The 23,649-nt window shown below is 41.9% G+C and overlaps 1 protein-coding gene across 3 annotated transcripts in view; it reads left to right on the forward strand.

Moving 5' to 3' along the window:
* The window catches only part of PPARGC1A (PPARG coactivator 1 alpha), a 639,247-nt gene that overhangs the window by 171,825 nt on the left and 443,773 nt on the right, over positions 1 to 23,649 (forward strand). For 2 of the 3 annotated variants that reach the window (XM_077880987.1, XM_077880937.1), the window contains one exon: positions 11,465 to 11,529. The exons of the other annotated variant lie outside the window; for it this stretch is intronic. In XM_077880987.1, the coding sequence (XP_077737113.1) occupies positions 11,512 to 11,529 (18 nt within the window). In that variant the 5' untranslated portion in view covers positions 11,465 to 11,511. Of the gene's footprint in view, positions 1 to 11,464; positions 11,530 to 23,649 lie in introns of those variants that run through there. 3 annotated transcript variants of the gene reach the window in all.

The following is a 23,649-nucleotide window of genomic DNA, read 5'->3' on the forward strand; positions in this document are numbered from 1 at the left end:
ACCAAGTTGCATGCTCTTCCAACTGAGCCAGACAAGCATCCCTCTTTTCCATTTTAAAGATGAGAAAACTGGGGCGTTGAGAAATGATCATTCACCACATTCATATGGCTAGAATGCGATAGGTTTAGGATTGAAACCCTGGAAGGATGACTCCAAACCTCATGATAATACTGATTCTGCAGAGGGAGCTAGGCTCACCATTTAGAGGTGGAGAAAGAATTGCACATCTTGAACTCAAGCCATAGGAGTCAGGTTTAGGGCTGAACGGAAGAGCTCCTGGTTCCCCTAGTGTACTTAGAGCTGTGGTCTGCTGCATGCTATCTTGCTACCCAACTGTAATTAAAATTATCATACAGTATAATGATTTCTAATACATTTCAGAACAAATCACCATCTTAGATCTGACATGTTGTTAATGTTTACTACCATAATTACTAATTTGAAATATAAGGCAGCAATTTTTATTAGTGTTTGGTTATGTGTAATTATGTCAAATACAAGACTGCAATTTAGGTTGAACTGTATTAACAGTGATCATACTAAACGATTATACTGTATATTTGACACACTGGATTTTTATGTTTCTATAGATTTTTTTCCCTCCAAACCATAAAGAATTATTTAAAGACCATCCAAACGTTATTTATAATGCTTTTTATTTAAAGAGTTTCAGAATGTGGGGATATGCACACTGAAAATGGAGTATACGGAGTCATTATTTAACAGAGAGGAATGGAAGCCACCATATGTATGATGTTCTAGACCCTTTCCTGGGCATGTTGCTCATCTAATTTCCAGTCCTCACAACGAGTATACTATTTTCCTGACCAAAACCAGACCCAGAGACCTTGTGGATCATGGAGCTGACATTCATGTTCATGGTCTTCCTGGGACTTTTTATCCTGGGTGGTTACAGAAGAGATCCTTTGATGGTAGATTATTGACAGAATGTTCTTTCCTAGAAAAGTGCTAGTGTTCTGTATTTAATGAGGTGATGGATGTGCTGGTCCTTCCTCATATATTATCTCATTAAATGAATTCTATTAGGTCCATTTTTGGGTTGGGAAAACTGAAAATTGGAAGTTTAAAAGTTTTGTTGTACAAGTTAACACAAGAAGAGCTAGGACCTAGCTTTTTTCTTCTTTCCTAGTGTTTTCATAGGAGAAATTGTTACCAGCCTCCTCTGTGGTTTCTGCCAGGGTATCTAAAGCTGCTTTTCATGACAACAGACCTTGAGTTCTTTTTGTGATGATGGTGATGATGATGGTGATGATGATGATGATGGAGTGTGATAATGAAGGCAGCTGACAGTAATCCAAGACTATGTGTAAGCTCTCCACGTTTATATACTCATTCATGATGTGGATGATTCTCTTTATGGATAATGGAATAGAGGTGTAGGAGAGGTTGTCAACACGTGATTATGGGGCCTGGACTCAAATATAGAACTTGACTAATTCATAGGTTAGCTCCCCGCAGAGATAATGATCAACTTACTTCTTGGAGTGAATGACTTTCATTCTTATCCTTTCACAAGAAGACCGATTTGCCACCTCTCAATTTATTTTTTGCTGTGTTTCCCTGAATGCTCTCCATTTTATAGCATATTTCAAAAATTTGATGATCAAAATTTCTCTGAATGTTAACATTTCAGAGATCAACAAACAACAAAGAAAAAAGCCAAAATCCAGAAAGATCACTTCCCGGTCCTGTTGCATAATCAAATTATTTAATAATAATAATAATAATCAATAAATGTTTTAGATTTTAAAAAGCAATAAAACTATATTAGACAGAGAGGAAAATGGCATAGTTACATATCTCAATTCAGTCACTAATGTGATTTGGTGATTTTTTTCACTCAATTATTCATTCACACATACTTTAAAAAAAAAAGACAGTAAGCTCCATGAGGGCAGGGACTAAATCTTTGTTCACCATGCCTGGTATTTGATATAGCACTTAAAATATGGTAGGATCCACTAATATGTGCAAATTAAAGAATCAATCCATGAAGTATAAACAGTTTGTATTTTGCTTTTTTATTTTGTTGTTTAGGATGTCATAGACATTTTTAACCATAATCCTTTTAAATCCTGCTTAAAATTAAATTTACAAAGTAATTGACTATTTGTGGACAAATTTGCATCCTAACCAAGAGTGAGATTTTTGTCTTTAATTCTCCCAAACTGCATCTTGCTCTTTTGGATTGACTCAAAACTGAAGTAATATAACTTGTGAAGCCAAAGATTGTTCTCTCTGGGGTTCTATTTGGTATTCTTAGAAACTCTTTAAACAAATCTCTCCCTGCATCCATGTTTTGTCACTCATTAGTGAAGTTTGTACCTAACAGAAGGGCATCTATTATGAGCTTTTTTTCTGCCAGTGATGAGAGTATTGCTGGTTCATCCCTATGAGCAGGATTAGCCATCACTGGGCTGGTGACTTGCACTTGCAAGGCTGCATTAAGAACTGGACAAGGCAGGAGATCCCAGGTGGCTCAGTGGTTTAGAGCCTGCCTTTGGCCCAGGGCGTAATCCTGGAATCCTGGGATCGAGTCCCACATCGGGCTCCCTGCACGGAGCCTGCTTCTCCCTCTGCCTGTGTCTCTGCTTCTCTCTCTCTCTCTCTGTGTCTCTCATGAATAAATAAATTTAAAAAACCTTAAAAAAAACTGGACAAGGCAGGGTTTGACCATGTGTCATATAAGAGTGACTGGACCAGATCCTGATTCAGTGCACAGCAGTGACCTTGGCTAAACAGGGGTCTCTCTGACCCACGGACATCAAATCAGATCACACTGAAAATTAACTAATCCTTACAGCCAAAATGGAAAAAAGAAAGTATTTTGTCTCTGAATGTTTTACTCGACCTTATAGTAACAGATTGACCTTGCTTGATTAAAAAATGTACATGTCAACACCTAGAACCTTACATTTCAGTAAATCGAAATCACATTTTTGTGGTTGTTTTTTGTTTCAAGTGCTCCCAACATCACAGGGATGTATGAATAAGTTCATTATGAAAGGTTCATCATGAAAAAGAGACTTATAAATCCTTTAACCCAATTCCAAAATTGATCCCCTAAGAAAAGTTAAATATCACTGTTGTTTGTAGATTGCTAGATCACCACAAAGATAATTCTTCTATAAATACAGATGGTGCCCTTATGGAAATTACATGACAGTAAGTAGATGCCAATAGAAAAAAATGACACATTGATTAGCTAATAAAATGGTGTTCAGTGGAATTATGCTTCTTTGTCTAATTTATGGCTTATTTGAACTGGTGATGCCCTATTTTCATTTTGGCTTTTAATAAGTGTTCCTTTAAAAACTTTTAAAATGTAAAATAATATGAATTTGATTGTCTTGAGCATAAAATGCTCATCATCGATTAGTAGTGAATCATGGCTATAAAGTTTGCACCTCCTCACCCCTTCTCACCCCAAGCCATTCTTGTGAATCAATTGCCAGCAGGCTGAAAACATAGCACTAGATTGACAGGTATAAAAAATGAACCAATGAATAAGTTATTGGCAAATTATTGATATAAAATCAGTATTCCAGGTTTTGGCAGGCAGAGGGGAGGGGACGGGGCAAACATCTATATTTACTTAGTGCCTAATATGTGTCGGATCATAGAAACAACTTCATCCTTGGGCCCCTCCTGGCTCGGTCTCTGAGCTGTATTATGCTGAAAATAATCACCCCCCCTTTCCTTTTCCAGCATCCATCAGTTAAGAAAGAGTGCAGAGGAATTTTATCATGGTCTCAGGACAAGGAGGGCATTTGAATATTAGCATTACATTTTCCACTTTCACTACTCTGTTGGTGGGTGCAATGTTGAGAAATGTTGCCCAACCTCTTGGAAATGGCACGTGAATAATCCTGTAATCAGCGTAATGTATTCTGTTATGGGAGTAATCAAGTCATTCAGCTTTGAAGTAAGATCCAATTTTTAAAAAGTGGCTGATGAATGCAGTTTCAGGTATTTAGAAGAGGCTGATGTACCTGGCCTCTTTGGGTCTTCTGTTGGAAAGTACCTGAGGAGACGGAAGTGGACCATTCTAAAAATATCTGAGTTTCAGGACGTATTTTCCCTAGCAGGCATAGTATGCAATTTGAGATCTTAAACATATCTGTGTGCTTTTGAATCTAGCATGGCTGAAATCTGAGTTGGTTGGAAGAGAGGCCCCAGCAATGGTGGCCCAAGCTACTGGAGAGAGAACCAGCCATCCTCTTCTTTTATACTGTTCTTTCTCCAGAGCTTGCGGGGTCAGGGGTCCTCCTTGTTCTGTAAGCCTTTGCATACATGCTCCTTCCTCAGAGCTGCCTTCCCTGAGCACAGTTTCCCTTCCCCCAGCACAGACCCGCTCTCTCCCTCTTTCCTTTTTGCTTTTCATCCCGGCTCTTATAACCAACAGAAATTCTTGTTTATTTGCTGGCTCCCCCTCCTCTGGGAGAATGTAAGCTCCTTGAGAGCAGAGACTTGGTGATGTTCATCACAGTGTCTGCAAGACCCCAGATGGTTCCAGACACTTCGGAGGCACCGACGAAAGACTGATGGAAAGAGTGAATGCTTGATTCTCAAACAAAGGCCCCGAGACTCCTTGGTTCAGAGGGTCCCCCTCACTTCCATCATTTGCATTGCTCCCCGCTTCAACAGTCCGGCTCATTCACGCTGCTATGATGACATGAAGCAGCTCCTAGGTGGCACACCCAAGGGTTAAAACCACCTGGTGGCTTCTGTCCCAGGTAGGAGGCTGCTGTTAATCGGGCAGCTCTGGTTTGGTCCCAGCCAGTTTCCCAGCCAGGCCTCCAGCTGGCAGCAGCCATGCAAAATGCTCTGAGTGTCCCTGAGAGTTAAGCGTCCTATTACTTAAGACATCCATTTCAAAAATAACTCCGGCATCTATGGTTATGTTCTGTACTTGGTTCTCAGGGCTTTAGCGGTCCAAATCCCATTAATGCCAGAGCCCTTGCACAAAGCCTTTTGTATTGACTTGGGTCAACTTAATCTCTGGGCTTGTGTTTCCCCTCCCCCACCTTAGGCTTCTCAACAATTCTCTTGCTTACCCCCTCTCTTGCCTTCTCTCTCTCTCTCTAATTCTTTCTCTGTTTTTCCTTCCTTCCATTCTTCTTCCCTTTCTCTCCCTCCCTCCCCCTTCTCTCTCTCTTTTTCTTTCCATCTCTCTTTTTCTTCTCTTCCCTTCCCTTGCCTTCCCTTGCCTTCTCTTCTCCCCCTCTCTCCTTTTCCCTTCCTTCCTTCCTTCCTTCCTTCCTTCCTTCCTTCCTTCCTTCCTCCCTCCCTCCCTCCCTCCCTCCCTCCCTTCCTTCCTTCCTTCCTTCCTTCCCTACAACATTCTCTTCTCTTACCTCAGAGGATGTGAGTGAATCACATGGATTCTCTCTGTCTGCTGTTGCATTTTAAGCCTGTGAGGAATAATAATCTTGGCCTTACTGTCTTCTTTGTTTACCACTTCCACTTCAGATCTATCTAGTATTGTAACATTAAGTAAGATCTTCATGGAAAGCCCCATATATAAAAATCTTCATGTACAAGTAGGTAATTTTTGCACTAATCATGGTATATCAACACATCCCTATAGAATTTCTTTTCTTTTTTCCCCACCATTGATTTCCTGTTTATGAAAGTCATGCACACTCACTGGGAAGCATTTGGATGATATAGAAAACCCAGGGTGACTTTAAGCAGCAGGTTTCCCCAGTGTAGCCAGAAGAGGTTTTGGCTTTCAAGAGAATAATTAACAAAACTCGTTTTAAGAGCCCATTTATTGCAGAAAATAGGGGAATTACCTGTCCAAGGGAATGAGAAGTGTTCAGATGTTGCTGACACTTCCCTCCTATGCACTGTGGCCCCAGAATAATGACTCCTTTAACAGGAGAGGAGAAGTTGCTGTGGTCCAGTGGATAGGAAACACTGCTACCAGGCTTTCTTGGTTTGCGAAAATATGCCCAAGTCTACCTTTTCAAAGAAAGCCATCAGACCACAGCCAAACCAAATACAGTATATATTCCTCATCTTTGGATTCATTTGTTCTTAGAGTAAAGCCATATTTCCCAAAGTCCCTTCCATTGAACACTGTCACATGTGATTTTCCATGTCAAAGGGTTCCACAGTTAAATAAGCTGGGAAACACTCATCCCATTGCTCCTATTTCTTGGAGACAAGTGATGCATATGAGCACATTACAGAACAGGAGGGTCCCAAGTAAAGAGACTTGTGTTAGTTCATTTTATTTTTTGTTTCTAAAACTTATTTGATTGATGCTGCCCCCCCCCCCTTTTAAGAGTAACATCTACTTATATTTCTTTGAGCCCCTTGGCCACAAAAACCAGAAGACAAATAAGCAAAAGCAGTTACTGTATACTTACTCTGGGTACATAGTCTGGAGCTGTTGCATTTCTGGTATCCTTTTTCCTTCAGGATGAGCCAAGGAAAGCAATCACTCAGATGTCAGATTTGTGCCAGGCATGATGCTGGGCACTTTCCTTGCATTACCGCTTCTGAACTCCACAGAAGCCTGATTTTCATTTTGTAGAGGTAAAGAGGCAGTGGAACTTGCCTCCATCCACTCAGCGAGGTGAGTGTTGTAGCTGAGCCAGGCCTAGGGTTGCCCACCCCATTCTTGGGCTCTCAGTGCTTCGAACACTCATGTCCTTCAGCAAATCAGACATGGGCTCCACTGTGCCATGCCCACTTTGGGGGCCCCTAGTGGCATTCATTGATGGCCCTTTCAAAGAAACTGCTGTTGACAGTGTGGCATCACACACAGACCTCTCTTGGTGAAGTCTATATAGCCCTCATGTGAAAAGAACTGGAAATCCAGCGAGTGGTGTGTATGTACCAATGTCCACATCCATCTCTCTCTCTTCATTGATATGCCAGCTTCCCCAGAATCCATCCCAGGGCCCTCAACGTAGCAGGAGCTTGGTGACAAATGTTTATTGACATGGCATGGAGAAATAAATGCTATGTGAAGTGTGGGTTCATGTCCTTACACTACCTGGCCTCCTGTGCTTTATTTTTCTCCATAGTGTTTCTCATGACTGGACATCTATGTTTACTTGTTTACTGGCTTAGAGGGTATCTCCCCACATTTGGATGTGAACTCATCGGGGGGAAAGTTCTTTAGGTCATTTATTCACACCTGTAAACCTGGACTAGGGGCCCAGTAAATTTTTGGTGAAAGAATAAATGGTCAAATACAAGTTTTTACCATTGCTTCTACTTTCCCCAAATTCCTCCAATTGCTTTGTTTTCACCTGCTTCTCTCTCAGGAGTAGTTAAAAATCTATTTAGGGCTGTAAATAAAGGAAGTCTCCATCCTTAGCTGTTCTAGCACAGCAAATATTGAAGGACTCCGGGTTAATGGGCACAGGGGCTGTTTACAAGGCAGAAACAGCTACAAAGTCTAGCGTCCAGGAAGGTATAGAGTCACAGGGACAATATGAAAAGTCGCCACTCTGTGCCCATTGCTGTCACAGCACAAATCTCTTCAGTAACAGAGTAGCACAGGACCCGCCAAGAATGCAGAGCGCCGCTGAAAGGCCTTCTGCCAGAATGTTTTCCTACGGACCAAAGGGTAGAGATTGCAGCATGCTCAGCCCTGATCGGGTTACCACAGCCACTTTAATCTCCATTGCTGCCCCTTGAGGTGGGGACAGAGCCCGGGACTGGGGAGGTGATGATGGAGATACGTGTGTGCCATAGGGGCCCTGGGAGACTTGTGTCTCTTGGCTGTGGGGCTGGTGGGGCTGGCGCTGGGAATATGAAGCGACTTGCCACACAGATAAAGTAAGGGATTCTTAAGTATGAGTCTGTTGATAACTTTCCTTTAATTTGGATTCTGTTGTATAAAATCTTTGTCAAAACAGGCTTTTAGCCCACACAACCGGGTGGTGGCAGATTGTGTCTCAGCGGCCGGTTGTACTCAGGAAATAAACCACAGCTTCATGTAGGGGTCCGCTTTCATGATGGGTGCGTGTTGGAGGTGGGGAGGTGAATAAAAAAAAAACCCTGGATCCCTGTAATAGCCCAAAACAGCAAAGTAGAAGGAGAAAGGCATGGAATAGAGCATGAATGGAACAGAATAGCTAGAAAAATAGTCTTCTCAAAATGAATGGTGTTATCCAATTAAATACAGGTTACTAATGCTAAAGGACTTGAAAAAAAGCCTTGCCTTGGAACAAATTTATTTTCTTAGGCCCCACAGAATGAAGCCAATCATCATAGGCTCTGATTAATTATATCCTAGGTTTAAAAAAAAAAGGCCGAATAAACAGTTTTTCTGCCTATTTTTCTGGTTCAGCATCCACATGTAAGGAAAGGTATCCTGTGATTAGGGATGTAGGTGTTTGTCCTGAGAGAGACCATGTGACCCAGGAGAAGGGCTGGAGGGGATCTCTGGGAGGATTCAGAGGAAGGTGTGGATCTGGGGAGGTGAAGACTCTGCGTGGAGTCGTCTACATTTGAGGGTGAGGAAGAAGGAGAGCCAGGGCCAGTATGCAGGGACGAGGTCTGAGGGGAGGTACAGATAGATGTGCTCAGCATTCGCTGTTTAGATGCATTTAGTTGACCAGAGGTAAAGGCAGGAAAATGGAAAGCAGGCAGAGTAACAGCGGAAACCTTCTCTATTACGCAGAGACTTTCTCGGGCAGAAAAGAAAGGGGGAGGGCGCTGATTTCTGGAGTGATATTTATGAAAACAGGTCAGGAAGACTGACAAGGAGGCAAGTGTAGAGCTCATCGGGATAAGAATGTCCGTGTCTTTCTATGTACAAGGGTTGTATGAACCCGTGTGCACACAAGTAAGTGGTAAAAGTTATTGGGGAAGCGTCAAGGTGGAAATTCATAGCTGTTATTTTTGTGGCCTCTAGCTACAAGAGCTAACAGGTGAAGATAGTCTAGAGACCCAAAGCGGGGAAAAAAATGACATTTTAACATTTTTGTCAGGTAGGCAATTTAAAAATAAACTTGAATTCAATATATACCATTAATGCTAGGGGTTGTGTTATAACGATGCAAAAATGCCTTCTTTTCGGTAGAAGTTAAAAAAAAAAAGTCTGTTGTAGGGTGCTAGGAACCATATATAGAAGAGGCATATGTGACTGTGCCAGCAGCCTCACAAAGCCGCTGAACACATACCAGGAGTCTGCCCTCCAGAATTAACACCATAACCTATGTCAGGGGCTCACTATTATCCTAATATCTGCTTTTGGATCCTGTCCAGCCCCATTAGCGATTCCCATGTTGATTGCTCTGTTACTCGTGAATGTTAATTGCTTCTAAATCTCTTTGGATGTTCAGATGCTTGGGGAAAAAAATTCTGACTGGCGAAGGTGCGAGTTTTATTAATGTGCAAGTAAACAAGAAATCTGTTTAGAGACCCCAGTGAAGTGTGTGTGACTCAAGATGTCATAAACAGCTGAGGTGGCATCTTGCTTTGCATGTCTGTCGTATGTTGGTGGTGTGATAGTGGGGGATGGGGTGGGAGACAGGTTCTCAGTGCTATCCATGGTGTTTGTCCTAAATCGGCGTGCTCGTAGATATAGTCAGATAATAAAATCCTTCCCTCTGGGATTCCTGCTTACTTAGTATGAAATGACCGTGCTACCTTTGAGATAAGCTTACACATGGAAAGTGATATTAAGTCAGAAGATGTAAAAACCTGAATCTAATTTGGCCTATCACCTATGTGTCAATCTCCATAGTTTCCGAACCAGAGGGAACCTTGGAAATGAGCTTCTGAAGCTTCCTTATTTTATCACTGGGGAAGAAAGGCCCAGGGGCTGGGCCCAGGAGCACTGGCCAGAGAGCAAGGTTACCTGACTCTTGGCCTAGTACTTGAGCAATCAAGAGAAGGGAAGATGATAAAAACTGGTGTTTATTATATTTTTCAGAAGCATTTCAATGGGTGTGGAGTTTTTTTTTCTTTTGGGTGAGAAAAATCTATTATGATCCAGTATCGAAATTCATTTATTAGTAATTATTTTGGTATCCCAGTGAAGGAAGATATAAGGGAAGGGCGCAGCACACAGTCCAGCCTTGCGAGTCATCCATTCAACCAATATTTATGGAGTGCCTTGACCCTGGGATTTATTACTGAGCAAAAACGTCACTGCTGTTACGGAGTTTATATCCTGGTTGAGGGTTAGGGGGGCATAGAAAAACAAGGAGATGAACCATTTGCTATTAGGTGGTGGTGAGCCTCATGAAGAAAGGGAAAGTTATAAGGGGACAGAGTGGGACCAGTTGTAACTATGTTAGACAAGTGTTTGGGAGAGACTCATTGAGGAGGTATATGAGCAGAGGTCATGGATGTGTCTTCAGCAAGATTGTTACAGGCAAAGAGAATAATTGCAAGGGCAGAAGTCCCGAGGTGCGAACGCTCTTGGGTATTTGAGGATGAGCAAAGAGGCCAGTGTGGCTGCAGAGGTGACGGTCATGAGACATCACGACCCTCAAATCATGGACTTTGGGAAGACTCTGGGTCAGACATTTGGAGAAGATACATCTTTTAGCATTTCTGTAGTCCCAAATAGTATGGCTCATAAACAGAGCTCAGACTCATCTTTTTTGAGACTATTCCCCGAAGGAACCATCTTTCTGGGACTGGTGTCTATGACTCACCAAGAGTGTCCAGAAACTGTCAGATCTTTCTGGAGAGTTTTAGAACAGAGTGATTGTCACTGTACTAAAATCATTACACCATAGAACTGTAAGTTTCCTGATGGTAGGACCTGTGTCATACACAGTTTTGTGTCCTCCGAGAAACCACACGCAGTGCTAAACTTAGATGTGGTAAGAACATATTAAATATCGATTATTTGTTCAGTGCGTGAATAAATGGCCAGAGAGTGGTAGAAAGGATGGGGTGTCCTAGAAAGGGTTGTTAAAAATACACCCTTCTAAAAATGCTGTTGGCGAGAGTACTTCTGAAGCATTCTGACTTCCTTGGAATCATTTTTAAAGACAAGTCCATATGCTGACATGTGAACATAAGCATGTAACAAACTGAACAGTAGTAACATTATTTTCAGGCCAAATTTTAGTTGGATGGTTGTATTTTGTCAATCTAAATTTTTTTTCTCCATGTTTTAAATTGGATATGGGAAATTTTTCTAACCTCTCCTCTGGTTTCAAGGGAATATTGGTGTCTGGGCTCATAAGACCAAGGGTTACATTCAGCACTGTCTTCCGTGGGCAAAAATGTATTTAATACATTGAGATTGTGGTGGAAATTACGTGGGAAAGAACGGTCCCCCAGGGAAAGAGGGGTGGTCAAGTTGCATTGGGATGGGGAAGGAGAAAATTTATAAATCTTGTCCTCTGTTATTGAATTCTCTCATTGTAATGGACCAATAATTTATTGGCCTATTGCATTTCAATATCCCCATCTGCAAAGTGGGGGTAACACAAACCTACCCTCTGCCTTTCAGGTTTTTTGCGAAAATCAGTGAACTAATATTGGTAAAATTGGAGCCCCATGGATGAAGGGTACTTTGTAAGTATAACACATTATTGTCATGTTATGTTCTATTACTCCAAAGTGCAAATACCAGATGTCTGCTCTTGCCATATTAGGAAAACAGTAACACCAAGTTTCACACCCAAAGATTGATAATCTGACTTCCTTTGAGGAATTTAATATTTCTGAACTCTCTAATGTTTTGTCAATATGTTGGATGTGGAAAAACCTGACTCACCTCCCCAAAATATTTTGGCAATGTTTTCCAGACAATTTGGAAGATTACATGTCTGCAAATTGTGTAAACATGTTGATATAAACTCTGGATATGAATGCAAGGTATCTTTCTTTCTCTTTCCTCACCTTTCTCCTTTTCTTCTTCTTCTTCTTCTTCTTCTTCTTCTTCTTCTTCTTCTTCTTCTTCTTCTTCTCCTTCTCCTTCTCCTTCTCCTTCTTCTTCTTTCTCTCTCTCTCTCTCTCTCTCTCTCTCTCTCTCTTTTTTTTGATTATGCATTTAACTCTATTTTGAGCAGTCAGTGTGTGTATCAAAGAGATGATTGGTTTTTGGGGAGAGACTGAATGTTTCATTGAGGTGAGCGATGTTTTGTTAATGATGAAACTAGGTTAGACATCCCTTAGACAAGTTGCGAAGTATTGTGTTTCCAGACTTGGGATAAAGGAAGGAGGCCAACTAGCAAGGTGAGTGAAGTGTGGATCACGTCGTCTGGATCACGTTACAGCCCAGGTGACTTGGGAGTGGCTTCCTGCCCACGGAATGGCCAAGGGTTGCAAGCCCAAGAGCAGGCAAAAATGGAACAATACTAAAGCAACTGCTTCATCTGATTTTCCCCACCGAATGGTACATCTTTTTATTTTGCTAGGTCAGCCAATGCCCTGGCATTGTGTGAAGGAGTAGACAGGTCAGTGACATGCCCAGTGCTTAATCTATGGTGTCTCTTTCTTTCTTTTGCTTGCTTGCTTTCTTTCTTTCTTTCTTTCTTCTTTCTTTCTTTTCTTTCTTTCTTTCTTTCTTCCTTTTCTTTCTTTCTTTCTTTCTTTCTTTCTTTCTTTCTTTCTTTCTTTCTTTCTTTCTTCTTTCTTTCTCTTTCTTTTTCTTTCTTTCTTTCTTTCTTTCTTTCTTTCTTTCTTTCTTTCTCTTTCTTTCTTTCTCTCTCTCTCTCTTTCTTTCTTCCTTCCTTCCTTCCTTCCTTCCTTCCTTCCTTCCTTCCTTTCCTTCCTTTCCTTTCCTTCCTTCCTTCCTTCCTTCCTTCCTTCCTTCCTTCCTTCCTTCCTTCCTTTTTTAAAGAATAGCTATCACCACTTAAAATCTCCTAACAGAGAGAGTTTAAAAATGGTTGTGACTGCTTATTAAAGCCTGTTTTACTGAGATTCATGGAGTTGTAAGGTCTTCTGTCTGGAAAGATCCATACATGTCCCATCTAGTGCTGTTTCTTGGCTGGTTCTAAATATTCCATCTGATGGTGCCTCAGAACCTCTATAGGAAGACTTACTACCTCAAGAGGTGACTCCTCTTTTCAGTTTCAGGATTCTTTCTTGATTTTAACCTAGAATACCCTCATGGATCTTCCACACAATGGTTCTAGTTTTACTGTCTGCATCTACAAGGAATTAAGACTTTCTCCTCCAAAGTGACACCCTTTCCACTATTTGGTGGTAGTACAGGGGGTCTCCTGAAGGTGGCCTCTTTGTCAGTTTTATTCCCTCAACAGCTGGACCTCACGTACCATGACTTCCAAACTCTCTACCCCTCCGAAAGGCTCCCATGTATCTATATCTCTCTTAATGAGCAGCACTGAGAATCCCCTTCCCCAGGCCCCATTCTGCATCCCAGAGTCAAGAGATCTAATCAAGGATCCAGAAGAGAATGACCTCGAAGAAATCGCCAGGAATCATATGCACCCATGGATTGGTTTGAGTAATAAGACAGCAAAGCCCACATCCCTCAGTGAGGTGCAGATGATTGACAGAGAGAAAGTTGTTTTGGTTAATAATACAATCTACTTGCCTCCTGGAGACACAGCAGTAGCCTACTAATTCGTTAGAAGTGAATTAAGGTTGTTTACCGATGTTTTAAAGTAACTGTCAGAGTGAAGAAAAAAAAAAGTTCGTACTAGATGAGCCCACTCACCTACTTCGGAGTTGCTGTTTATTTTAAGCTGAGTGCATAAATAATATATTGAGATACGAAGGGTGATTTCAAGCATTAGAACAGAAAGCCTCCTGTTTACTAACTGTCATTGGGCTGAAGAGAATTTAAACAGCCCTGAACCTTTTTGTCTGTGAATGCAAGGCATGAAATTAACTTACATTTCATAGTTAGCAGAAATCATGATTAAGGCAGTCTTGTTGATGTGTCTTCTGCTGATCTGGGTCTTTTTTGCTATGCAAGACAAGCTTTGGCAACAAAATGCTTCCCATGTCTTGTTAGAAACAAGACCCCCCTCCCCGTGCATCTCCCCTGCCCCTCCGAAATAAGCAGGGATCCGTCTGGGTCACTGAGTCAGTTTGTTCTGGATATAAAGACAAGTAGTGGATGAAGACTAGATTAGGTTCCAGGAGTTCTAGTCCTGACTGCTAGAACCCTCTTTGGATTTCACTTTCTTTACCTATAGAATGGGTACAAGAGCATCTGCTTCCATTTCTTCACAGGAAGATGGAGACCCCAGTGAGGTCATTGTTGTGAAGTGGCTTTGAAAGGTATCAGGTGGAACAAGGTGACAACTGTTAATGCTATTAATAACTTATATGCATGAACTCCTTTCATTCCCCCAATAACCCTATGGGATGGGTCCTATTATCATCCCAATTTTACCACCACAAAAACTGAAGCACAGAGAAGTGAAGGGATTTGCTCCATCATCTTATAGCTAAAAAGTATTAAATTGGAATTCAAAGGCCAGGCTATAATCTATGGATTGAGAGTTTGCTTCTTAACTATGACTTATTTGGGAGAATAGGTTTTCCCACCTATGACGGTGCGTCTTGGTCATGCTCCAGTAAATGAAACATTGTTCCTAATGGCCTGGACCAAATTTAGCTTGAGAAAATGCAGGTATGGCTTCTTCATGAGTGATTACCAGCAAGGAGGCTTCCCATGGGGTAGGATGTAGCCAACTGTATGGATTAATTACGTTTTATATGTAAAGAGCCTCGTGATTCTGAGATGAAAAGGCCTAAGTGAAAAGACTTATAATGCTTTCAGAAACAAGACATTTGATTCACTTTTTGTCCCTATAAACTTGAAAGTGTGATAGCCTATTTTGGAATAGAGGGAGAACGTTCAAAAATGAATAGAAAATGTATAGAATGTTTAATTTTGCATGATTACATTTAATATTTTCCAGGGTAACTGTGGCAAATAGAAGTGCATGATAATATCACAGTATACCTATTTCAGATGTTTTGATGAAATACGCTGGCTTTTGCGGCGTGATACTTGAATCCTTTGGGACAAGTCCCTATTAAGCAAATGAACAAGAATGTATTTGTGTTTGCATCACTGAAAATATGTAATTTGTATAAGTGTTTTTTATTTATATTTACATTATATTTATTTGAATTTCAAAAGAGGAAAGAGCCTGAAATGATTAATGAAAATAAAAAGGAGGTGAATTTGCAGACATTTCCCCCTGAAATATGCTCAGTCTGTACTGGGGTCATGCTTCAAAGTCGGAGTGGCAAAAGTGTGGTGCGATTTGCCTTGGATTTCTGAATGAAGCGGTTCAGAAACAGGATCATTTCCAAAATCCCAGAAAAATGGATGGACTCGTGAGAAACAATCAGCTGAGGGAAAGAATAAATTCTGTACTTCTCCACTGCAAAAATCTCAGCAACCGCTGCTGCTGCACCCCGGCTCTTGTTAATACAATAAGATAATTGCGTAATTAAATACACTATGGAATTTCAATAATTGGAAACTTTGTTTTCTCATCACAATATGCAACTTGCTGATGTTGGAAAGCATCGCAGCGTTTTAGGGAGGCTGAGATCAATCTTTCACATCACGTCCCCTGCAGCCTTCTGCTGCTCCTCTGGCGGTTCTGAGATACTTTGCTTTCGGGTTATTTTTAGTTGGTTATATTTAGACAAAGTGAAATTAAGCAGGAAGTCCCCCAAAATCTGACTTGCCTGCCCAGGCGGTGGGAGTTGAGGCTCATTTCGCCGAGAGCGTCCCTGGTGCCCTCTAGATCTTTCTAGGTAATAATGGGTGAAGAGCAAGCTGTGGCTGAGTGCCCTTTGGAGCTGGGAGCAGCTCTTTGGGTCATAATTTCTGGATGGCTTAGTGGAGTTGCTGAGATAGTAGACTCCAGAGCTAGGCTCCTCGATAGGATCCTGGCCTGGCCTCTTGCATGCTGTGCGACCCTAGGAAAGACACTTAGTGCCTCCTGTTTGCTTACCTATGAAAGGTGAATCTTAGCCTTGGTGCAGGGTGGAATTGAGTGAACCTATAGAAGGGGCTGAGAAAATACAGGGCAAGTTGTGAGCACCCAGTCAACGTTAGCTGGCTGAAAAAACAAAGATGAATAACGCCCATTCCCTGTCCTGGAATAGTTTAATCAAATTGGGGCAACAGACATGTAAAGGATGATGCTGATGCCAATAAAAATGATAGTATGAAGGCGATGGCTGGCAGACGGGAAGATATTTTAGCAGGGACTGGCCTGTCGTCACAGTGTCCCCAGCACATAACACGCAGATGATTAAATGAATGACGCAAATTTGGCTGAAGATTATTTCATCTGAGAGTCAAAACGGTTTTAAGCAGAGTGGGTTCCTAGCTGAGTAGTCACGTAGCACGTAGCTGGGACTCGATACATGTTTGGAGGATAAATGAGTGAATGAATGCATGGATGAAAATGACTTGAAGCATTGCTCCCCAGGACTGCAACAATCAGTTTGAGAAAACAGGTTGAAAATATTAGGGCCAATCCAGGGCAAAACAAGTAAGACACGTAGGGTGTGACATTTAAGGAGGCCCTGGCTCTCAGAGTCGTGCCAGCGCCAGGGACGACTCACGCTCAGGGTTCCCCCAGCTACTTCCTTAAATTTTGCACCTCAGATGCCTTCCTTTCTTCACCCTAGTCCAGACCTGTTGAATATTTTAGCCGTATGTGTATGCCTGTGCTTTATTTGTATCTGCTTTTGAACATCTCCCTCCAATTTTATTTTGACAAATTGCAGAGCTGCCAAAAAAAGTGGAAAGATTAGCATAAGGAACACTCTGAACACTTTTTTTTTTACCTATATGAATTAATTATCAATATTCAGTCACATTGACGATCTCTCACCATAGATAGGACTTTGAACCTTGTCCTAATTTACCAGAGAAATCACACATACAACATCCTCCCTCCCACCTCTAGTGCACATATGTTATATTTACTTCCTCAATTCTGCACCTCAAAATTATAAGTTTTGGAGGAAAAAGCCGAAAAGAGCAGCAAGAAAACTTGGCTTAAATTTTTTTTTCAAGTTTAAAAACCAGTGCTTGAAATTTATTTTAAGACTATTCATATACTAACATATTTAGAACATGGCCAATATAAGATATCTACAATTTTAAAGGTTACAAAGTTTTTCTGGATGCTCTGACATTCTCTTTCACAGAAGAGAGATTTTTTTTTTTTGAAAAAGCAAATTCCCTTGACCATGATTTTTTTGAGAGCCTTTCAAAAGTAGACGGTAGTCCAATTACTAATACAAGACCATCCTTTTCCATGTAAAAAATACCTTTAAGGAGTGACTTTGCAAGTACAGTATAGGGGCTATTTATAAATTCGGTGATATCTTCTCCAATAAAAAGGAATACACACTTGACTTTGGGCTACACTGACAAATTCTCATGGAAAAAATATTTTTCTGACAATCTTGAATATTTATAAAAGATAAGGTATCTGTCTCTGAAGTTGTGGCAAGATCTGCCAGAAAGTTGCATTATTTCTGTGATTTTGAAAATGCTCTCCACGAAGTGTAGGGAATCTGGGGAGGGATTCAGTGCCCTCAGTGCCACCATAGGTGGTAGTGATGACGGTCAGTGGCGAGAAAGGAGACCAGCGTTGGACTCCAGGCCAACCACTCATGTTCCATTGGGATAGCTCTAGGTTGTGTGTTTTTTATTGGCATCTGCCTAAAAACCAGTTTTCAATGAAGTGTTCCAGGGCTAAAAACAGAGTTTGGAAACCTCAGCATTGGTGGCTAGAAGATAAAACAGGGTAAATTCATGCAGCGTTGTTAGTTGGCAGTGAGGAATGGTAGCTGTCAACTTGCATGGTGGGAGAGGTCAGGAACACCATGAAAAGCAGACACAAGAACTAAAACACAGTCAGTGTCTAGAAGTTTGAAGCGGGGTCAAATGCCGAGCCATTGCCTGAGGCAGTCATTCTGAAACTTGAGTGACTCCTGGTCCTTAACCCAGAGATTCTGAGTTAGTAGCTCCAGAGACGGGCTCGGGCATCTGTTTGTTCACAGTCATCCCGTAATGTGCAGAGAAAGGTTGCCCTCAAGTCACATTTGTGTCAAAAAACATTATTATATTTGGTGTTGATAAAGATGACTGGAATTGTAGGGAAAAGGTTATTAAACTCAGCTCCGTATAATGCAACTCTTTTTCAAACTTAGGGAAATTTCAAAATGATTTCCTCCCTAAAGTGCTTAACATAGAAAAGACTACTCTGAATAACAGAGGGGGAAAGACAAACAGGTAAGTAATTATGTTATAAAGTGGTGACTAAGTCCAGTGGGGGAGGTCCTGCAAGGGGAGGGGAAAGAAGGCTCTCTCTGGCTGGTTGCTGAGATGGGCCCCTGGAAGAGGGGCTCTGGCGCTGGGGTCTCATGGCTTAGGAGGCTATGCCTAGGCTGGGTTATGTGGGTGGACCTGGGTTTGAATCCCGACTCGCCTGCCTACTGGTTGTAAGATCTTAGGAAAATCACCTAATCTCTTTAAGCCCGAGTCTTCCTCATAGAGGAAGAATAAAGAATAAAGAGGAAGTTAGACAGTTGTACTCAAAGTACTGAGCACAGGGCCTACAGAATAATAAATGCTCAATAAGTGGTTGTAATTACTCTGATATCCATTTAAGGCGGACCTTATGACAGGTCGGCGTTCAGGAGAGCAGGGATGAGAGTGTGTGTCCGTTGGTTTTGTTTCTGGTGTTTGGATGAAGGGGGAGGGCCCAATAGAGCGTTGCAAAGCAGAGGAAGTGTGTAAGCCTATCTCGAGGTAATAGATGGTGTACGCTTCTGTGCCTTCAGTGTTCCCAAAGGTGTTGTTTGTGTAGAAGGTTCTAGATGGTATAAATGTTTAACAAATATTAACTAACTTATTCCTTATAGTGGTTCCTGAAATAGGTGTTATTATTTCACAGACCATGAGCCCAAGGCACAGATCAGTTAACAAACTTGTCCAAGATCACCCAGATGGTGGTGCAGAACCTGAATTTATTTATCTGTCTATCTATCTACCTACCTATTTATTTATTTATTTATTTATATTTTTAATATTTTATTTAAATAATTTATTTTTTTAGAACCTGGATTTAAACACAGTCAGCACCTGTGCTTCTAACCACTGTGCTATGCTATTCTAGTAATAACGATTTATGCTAATATGTATTAGGAAAATACAACTAGCACCATCAAAACCATGCTTTTGCAGATGTTATTGCCTAGAACAATAGTTACATTTTTTTTAAAGTACCTTGATTTAAACGAGTCCTATAAACGGAATAATAGTGGGGACCGCATCTAACATGTTGGCGGTCCTACCGGTGGCCACCACGTGATCTTGACCTGGGAAATCCTGGGGCAAGGATCGATTGGAGACACCCCTGGGGACTCCTGCCTCCAGCCGTTGCTGGGAAAACCTGCAAGCTCTAGGGAAGAAGCAGGTGGGGCGCCAGGCAAAGGGAAGGGGGGTAGCTTGCCAAGCTCACTCCTATATCCTGCAGTTCTTGCCCCTGAGCGTCTGTGGAGGGGACAGACTGGGCTCTTGGCTATTTTAGAAGTTTTCATTTTCTCTTCCCCTTCCCTGCCACCTTTTCCTCCTCTTCTTCTTTCTGTTGTGCGTGAGGACAGTTTTCAAAGAGACTGCGCCCCATGGATGCCAGTGCCTAATGCAATTCAGTAGGAGAGAGTGTAATACTCTACCTGGCATTTGAGTTTATCTTCAGCTTTCCAGGATGGCAGTTGCATCTGCCCCTGTCTCTCTCCTTTGGATGTGGCCAGAAAAATCTAAAAGCCCAGATAATCCTAAACCAATCCATGCGTAGGCTTCTATGTGTACAGCAGACTTACCTTCCTAACAATCTGTTTGAGGCTAATATTAAAGTGAGTTTGCCTTCTTTGGGCAAGTGAGCCTGGGAGTTAGTCTTCATGTTGCAGGAAACCAGAATAAAACCAGCCACCTGTGGGTAAGAAATTTTGGGTAATTCCAACAGTCCTCCAAACCTGGGAGTGGGTGCCCGCTCCTTGGGCTCCAGATCTGGGCCTTCTGTCTAGAAATGACGGGTCTCCTAATCCATTCCCGTGCATTTCCTCTGTCTTGTCCTGAGAAGAAGCATCGTATCCATCCCTCTTGTCTCTTGATTTCCACCAGTTGGTGCTTGGCAGATGGTATGCATTCATAAATACCCGCTACCCATTGGTTAATGAGCGATGTCAAGAACTCAGCATTTTCTGTTTGAAATTATGTTTCCACAAATCATTATTGAGCATGGACTATGTGATAGGTGTTGTGCTGGGGGCTTTTGATTCTTACAATGGCCAACTTCACATGACAGTGGGGGAAATTAAGGCTCCGGGAGGTGAAATGAGTGAGCTAAGACGGCACACCCCTGGCTCTGCATGGCTCAAGTCCAGGTACTCCAATGTCCGAGCTTAGGTTTCTGTTTTCTTTATACTTCTCTCGCAGGCCCTGCAAACATTGGGTGGGTTTCCCCACCTTCTACTGAACTAGAATTTCCTCTTGGCTGGTTCCTAGGATCTCAGCCACAGGTAGAAGGAAGGTTTCTCCCTTTTTGACTGTAAATAAAGAACCTGTCTTCGTGCCACGAGACCCTGGGTGTCATCAAATGCTACTGCCCACAGTGAGTCCAGAAACAGAAACTGCTGTCAGAGTTTCCAGCAGGGGCTGCCCGTGAAAGTGCCGCGGGATTAGGCCCGTAAACGTGCCCCAAACGCTGTTTCACAGATGAAAATAGTTGTCACAGTGACTAGAAAATTGAATTGGTTAAACCTTCTGGCTTTAGATTGTTTTTGGAGAGTGAGTAACTCTATGATTTTTACTTGTCACAGGCTAAAAGGAAAAAAAAGTAAGAGTGAAACTTCATAGCTATTTTTCTTCCCTGTATGTTCATAGTGGTTATTTATATCTGGGAAGTTTCCATTGGGATTTAGTTCAGGATATAGACTTGGCAGGGTGGCTTCAGCACTCCGTGGTGACATTTGACAGACTGCAGGCAAAGCAGGATGGATTTCTAATATCTGGATGGATGGATTTGGGGGTGAAGTGTTGGGATTGTACTGTATTATGAGATGGATTTATTGATCTGAATCTAAAAGTGGCCCGGTGCCTGTCAATATCAGATCTGTATCGATACGTTTGATAAATTAGGGCTCCCAACCCTTTGCTTTGTTTGCCTTATCAACCCTTCTTGGCTATAACAATAAAAGACTCCAGGTGGTGGATTGCGAATGGCTCTTTGCACTCCTCCTGTGTGCTACTGACCTTAGGGCCCCGTTTCGCGATAGTGCGTATGTTATAACCACCCAGAAGTGCACTGCTGTGCCTGACTTTCTCCCCCCAATCAGACATTTCCCCCCGCAATGTTGCATTTCAGTATCGGCCTCATGCATTAACCTTGAAACACTGTGCCCATGCTGTAGGTAGCGTCTTCATTTTCCAGCTGAAGAAATTAAGACACTGTGAGGTTAAGTAAGCTGCCCAAGGCCACATGGTAAAATTTCTAATACAGCCGGGTTCCAGGCAGAGGTGTGATGGTTGCTGGGTGAGGATGGGGCACTTTCCTTCTTTGTGGCCACAAAGTAAAAGGATCTGAATTTGCCAAGAGCTTGCAGATGATGCACTTTCTCTCCAGCTATGGCAAAGCTGCCATCTTATCTCTGAGTGTCTGGGACTAGAAATCCATGGTGCTGTATAGGAAGCAGAAAAATGTGCTTTTTTTTTTGGCGAGGAGGTCTTTGTAGTCATAGACCAAGTTGGATCTGACCCTCATGACATGGTTCTTGTCATGCACGTGTACCTTCCAGGGGCCAAGCTATATGCCCAACCAGATGTTAGGTGGAATGGGGGGGCCATAGAGACAGGAGCCATACTTCTTCCCCTATTAAATGCATACATTTTAGTTGGTGGGACAGTTGAATTTGGGCACACTAGTCTATGTACCCAAATCTGTTCATCTGTGGCAGAAATCTTCGGTAGATGGAACAGGCCCCGTGACTCCATTCACTTGACCACAGCCATAGACAGAATAATAATGAATGAGTGCACTGTGCTAGATAAACACTCTAAATACACGTATGCAGCCAATCCTGGCAACTGCCTGGAATAAGGTTAATAAAGGCGTTTGGAGTTGGCAGTCCCAGTGTGCCAGGGTGGGGGGTGTTCAGGTGTGATTCTGAATGTATAGCTGATCCCTTTGGTGTAAATTATGTTACCATTTCACTTTTGAGCCATCTCTGGAACTTTGAATTAAAGTCACTTTACTCTGTTATCCCAATGATGATAAGCTGGGCTAGAAAACCAAAGAGATAGTTAATTATTTGGCAAAACAGAGCAAAACCTTTAAGAACCAGCATATTTGGTAGGTAAGTGGAGTTTATCTAGGAAAACTTTTTTTTTCTTTGTTTTAAACCTTTTTTGTTGAAAATTTATTCTAAAGTATATCATGGAAACATGCTGGTGTCTCTTTCTGTGCCTTGGTACACATGATATCACTCAGTTTTTTTCTTTTTTGGAGAACTTCAGGGTAGTCATTGTGAGGACCAGAATCTATTTTGTAGGTTGAGAGGATGTAGGGCATTAGCCAACTAATGATCTTTAGCGTGAAACTTTTGACATTAGTTTATCTCAAACGCAGTGAGTTAATGAGCACATTTTCCACAATCTCATTTACATCCCTTGTTCCAGGGAATGTAAATACTATTGTCTAATAGTATGTTTTTGCTTTCTTTTTCCTACCCTCTCAGTCCATAGTCCTCGAGACTTAGAAAATCACTCTCACCTGCAGGTGTTGTTAGATGTGCAGATTCCCTCAGACGTTCAGATCTAATGGGTTTGGAATGGCAGCTAGGCATCTCCATTTCTAAGGAGCATCCTGACAAGGGTCTTTATTTCTAACCAGCAGGCGTTCTGAGGCCCAGACTTTAAGAAGCAGGTTAGAGACAGAGGAGTTGTCTCCTGAGGAGATCCCAGGTGGAGTGGGAGAGAAGGTATGCATGGGATTATGCTGAGTGAAATAAATCAATCGGAGGACAATCATCATATGGTTTTACTCATATGGGGAATATAAGAAATAGTGAAAGGGATTATAAGGGAAAGGAGGGGGAACTGAGTGGTGAAAATTAGAGAGGGAGACAAACCAGGAGAGTCTCCTAACTCTGGGGAACAAACAAAGGGTTGCAGAAGGGGAGGTGGGTCGGGGGTTGGGGTAAAACTGGGTGACGGGCACTAAGGAGGGGACGTGATGGGATAAGCACTGGGTATTATACTATATGTTGGCAAATTGAATTTGAATAAAAATAAAAAAAATAGTGAAAGGTAACAGAGGGGAAGGGAGAAGAAATGGGTAAGAAATATCAGAAAGGGAGACAGAACATGGAAGACTCCTAACTCTGGGAAACGAACTAGGGGTGGTGGAAGGGGAGGAGGGTGGGGGGTGGGGGTGACTGGGTGGCAGGCACTGAGGGGGGCACTTGACAGGATGAGCACTGGGTGTTATTCTGTATGTTGGCAAATTGAACACCAATAAAAAATAAATTTATTATTAAAAAAAAGAAAAAAATCTAAAAAAAGAAAATTAAAAAAAAAAAAAAAGAAGGTATGCCTTATAGAAGAGTGTCCTTTCTTCCAGAAGACAGTTTCATGGGTGATTTGGTTGTGGTTTTTTAGTCAATGAC

This window comes from Canis aureus, chromosome 2 (genome assembly GCF_053574225.1).
Source record: "Canis aureus isolate CA01 chromosome 2, VMU_Caureus_v.1.0, whole genome shotgun sequence".
NCBI lineage: Eukaryota > Metazoa > Chordata > Mammalia > Carnivora > Canidae > Canis > Canis aureus.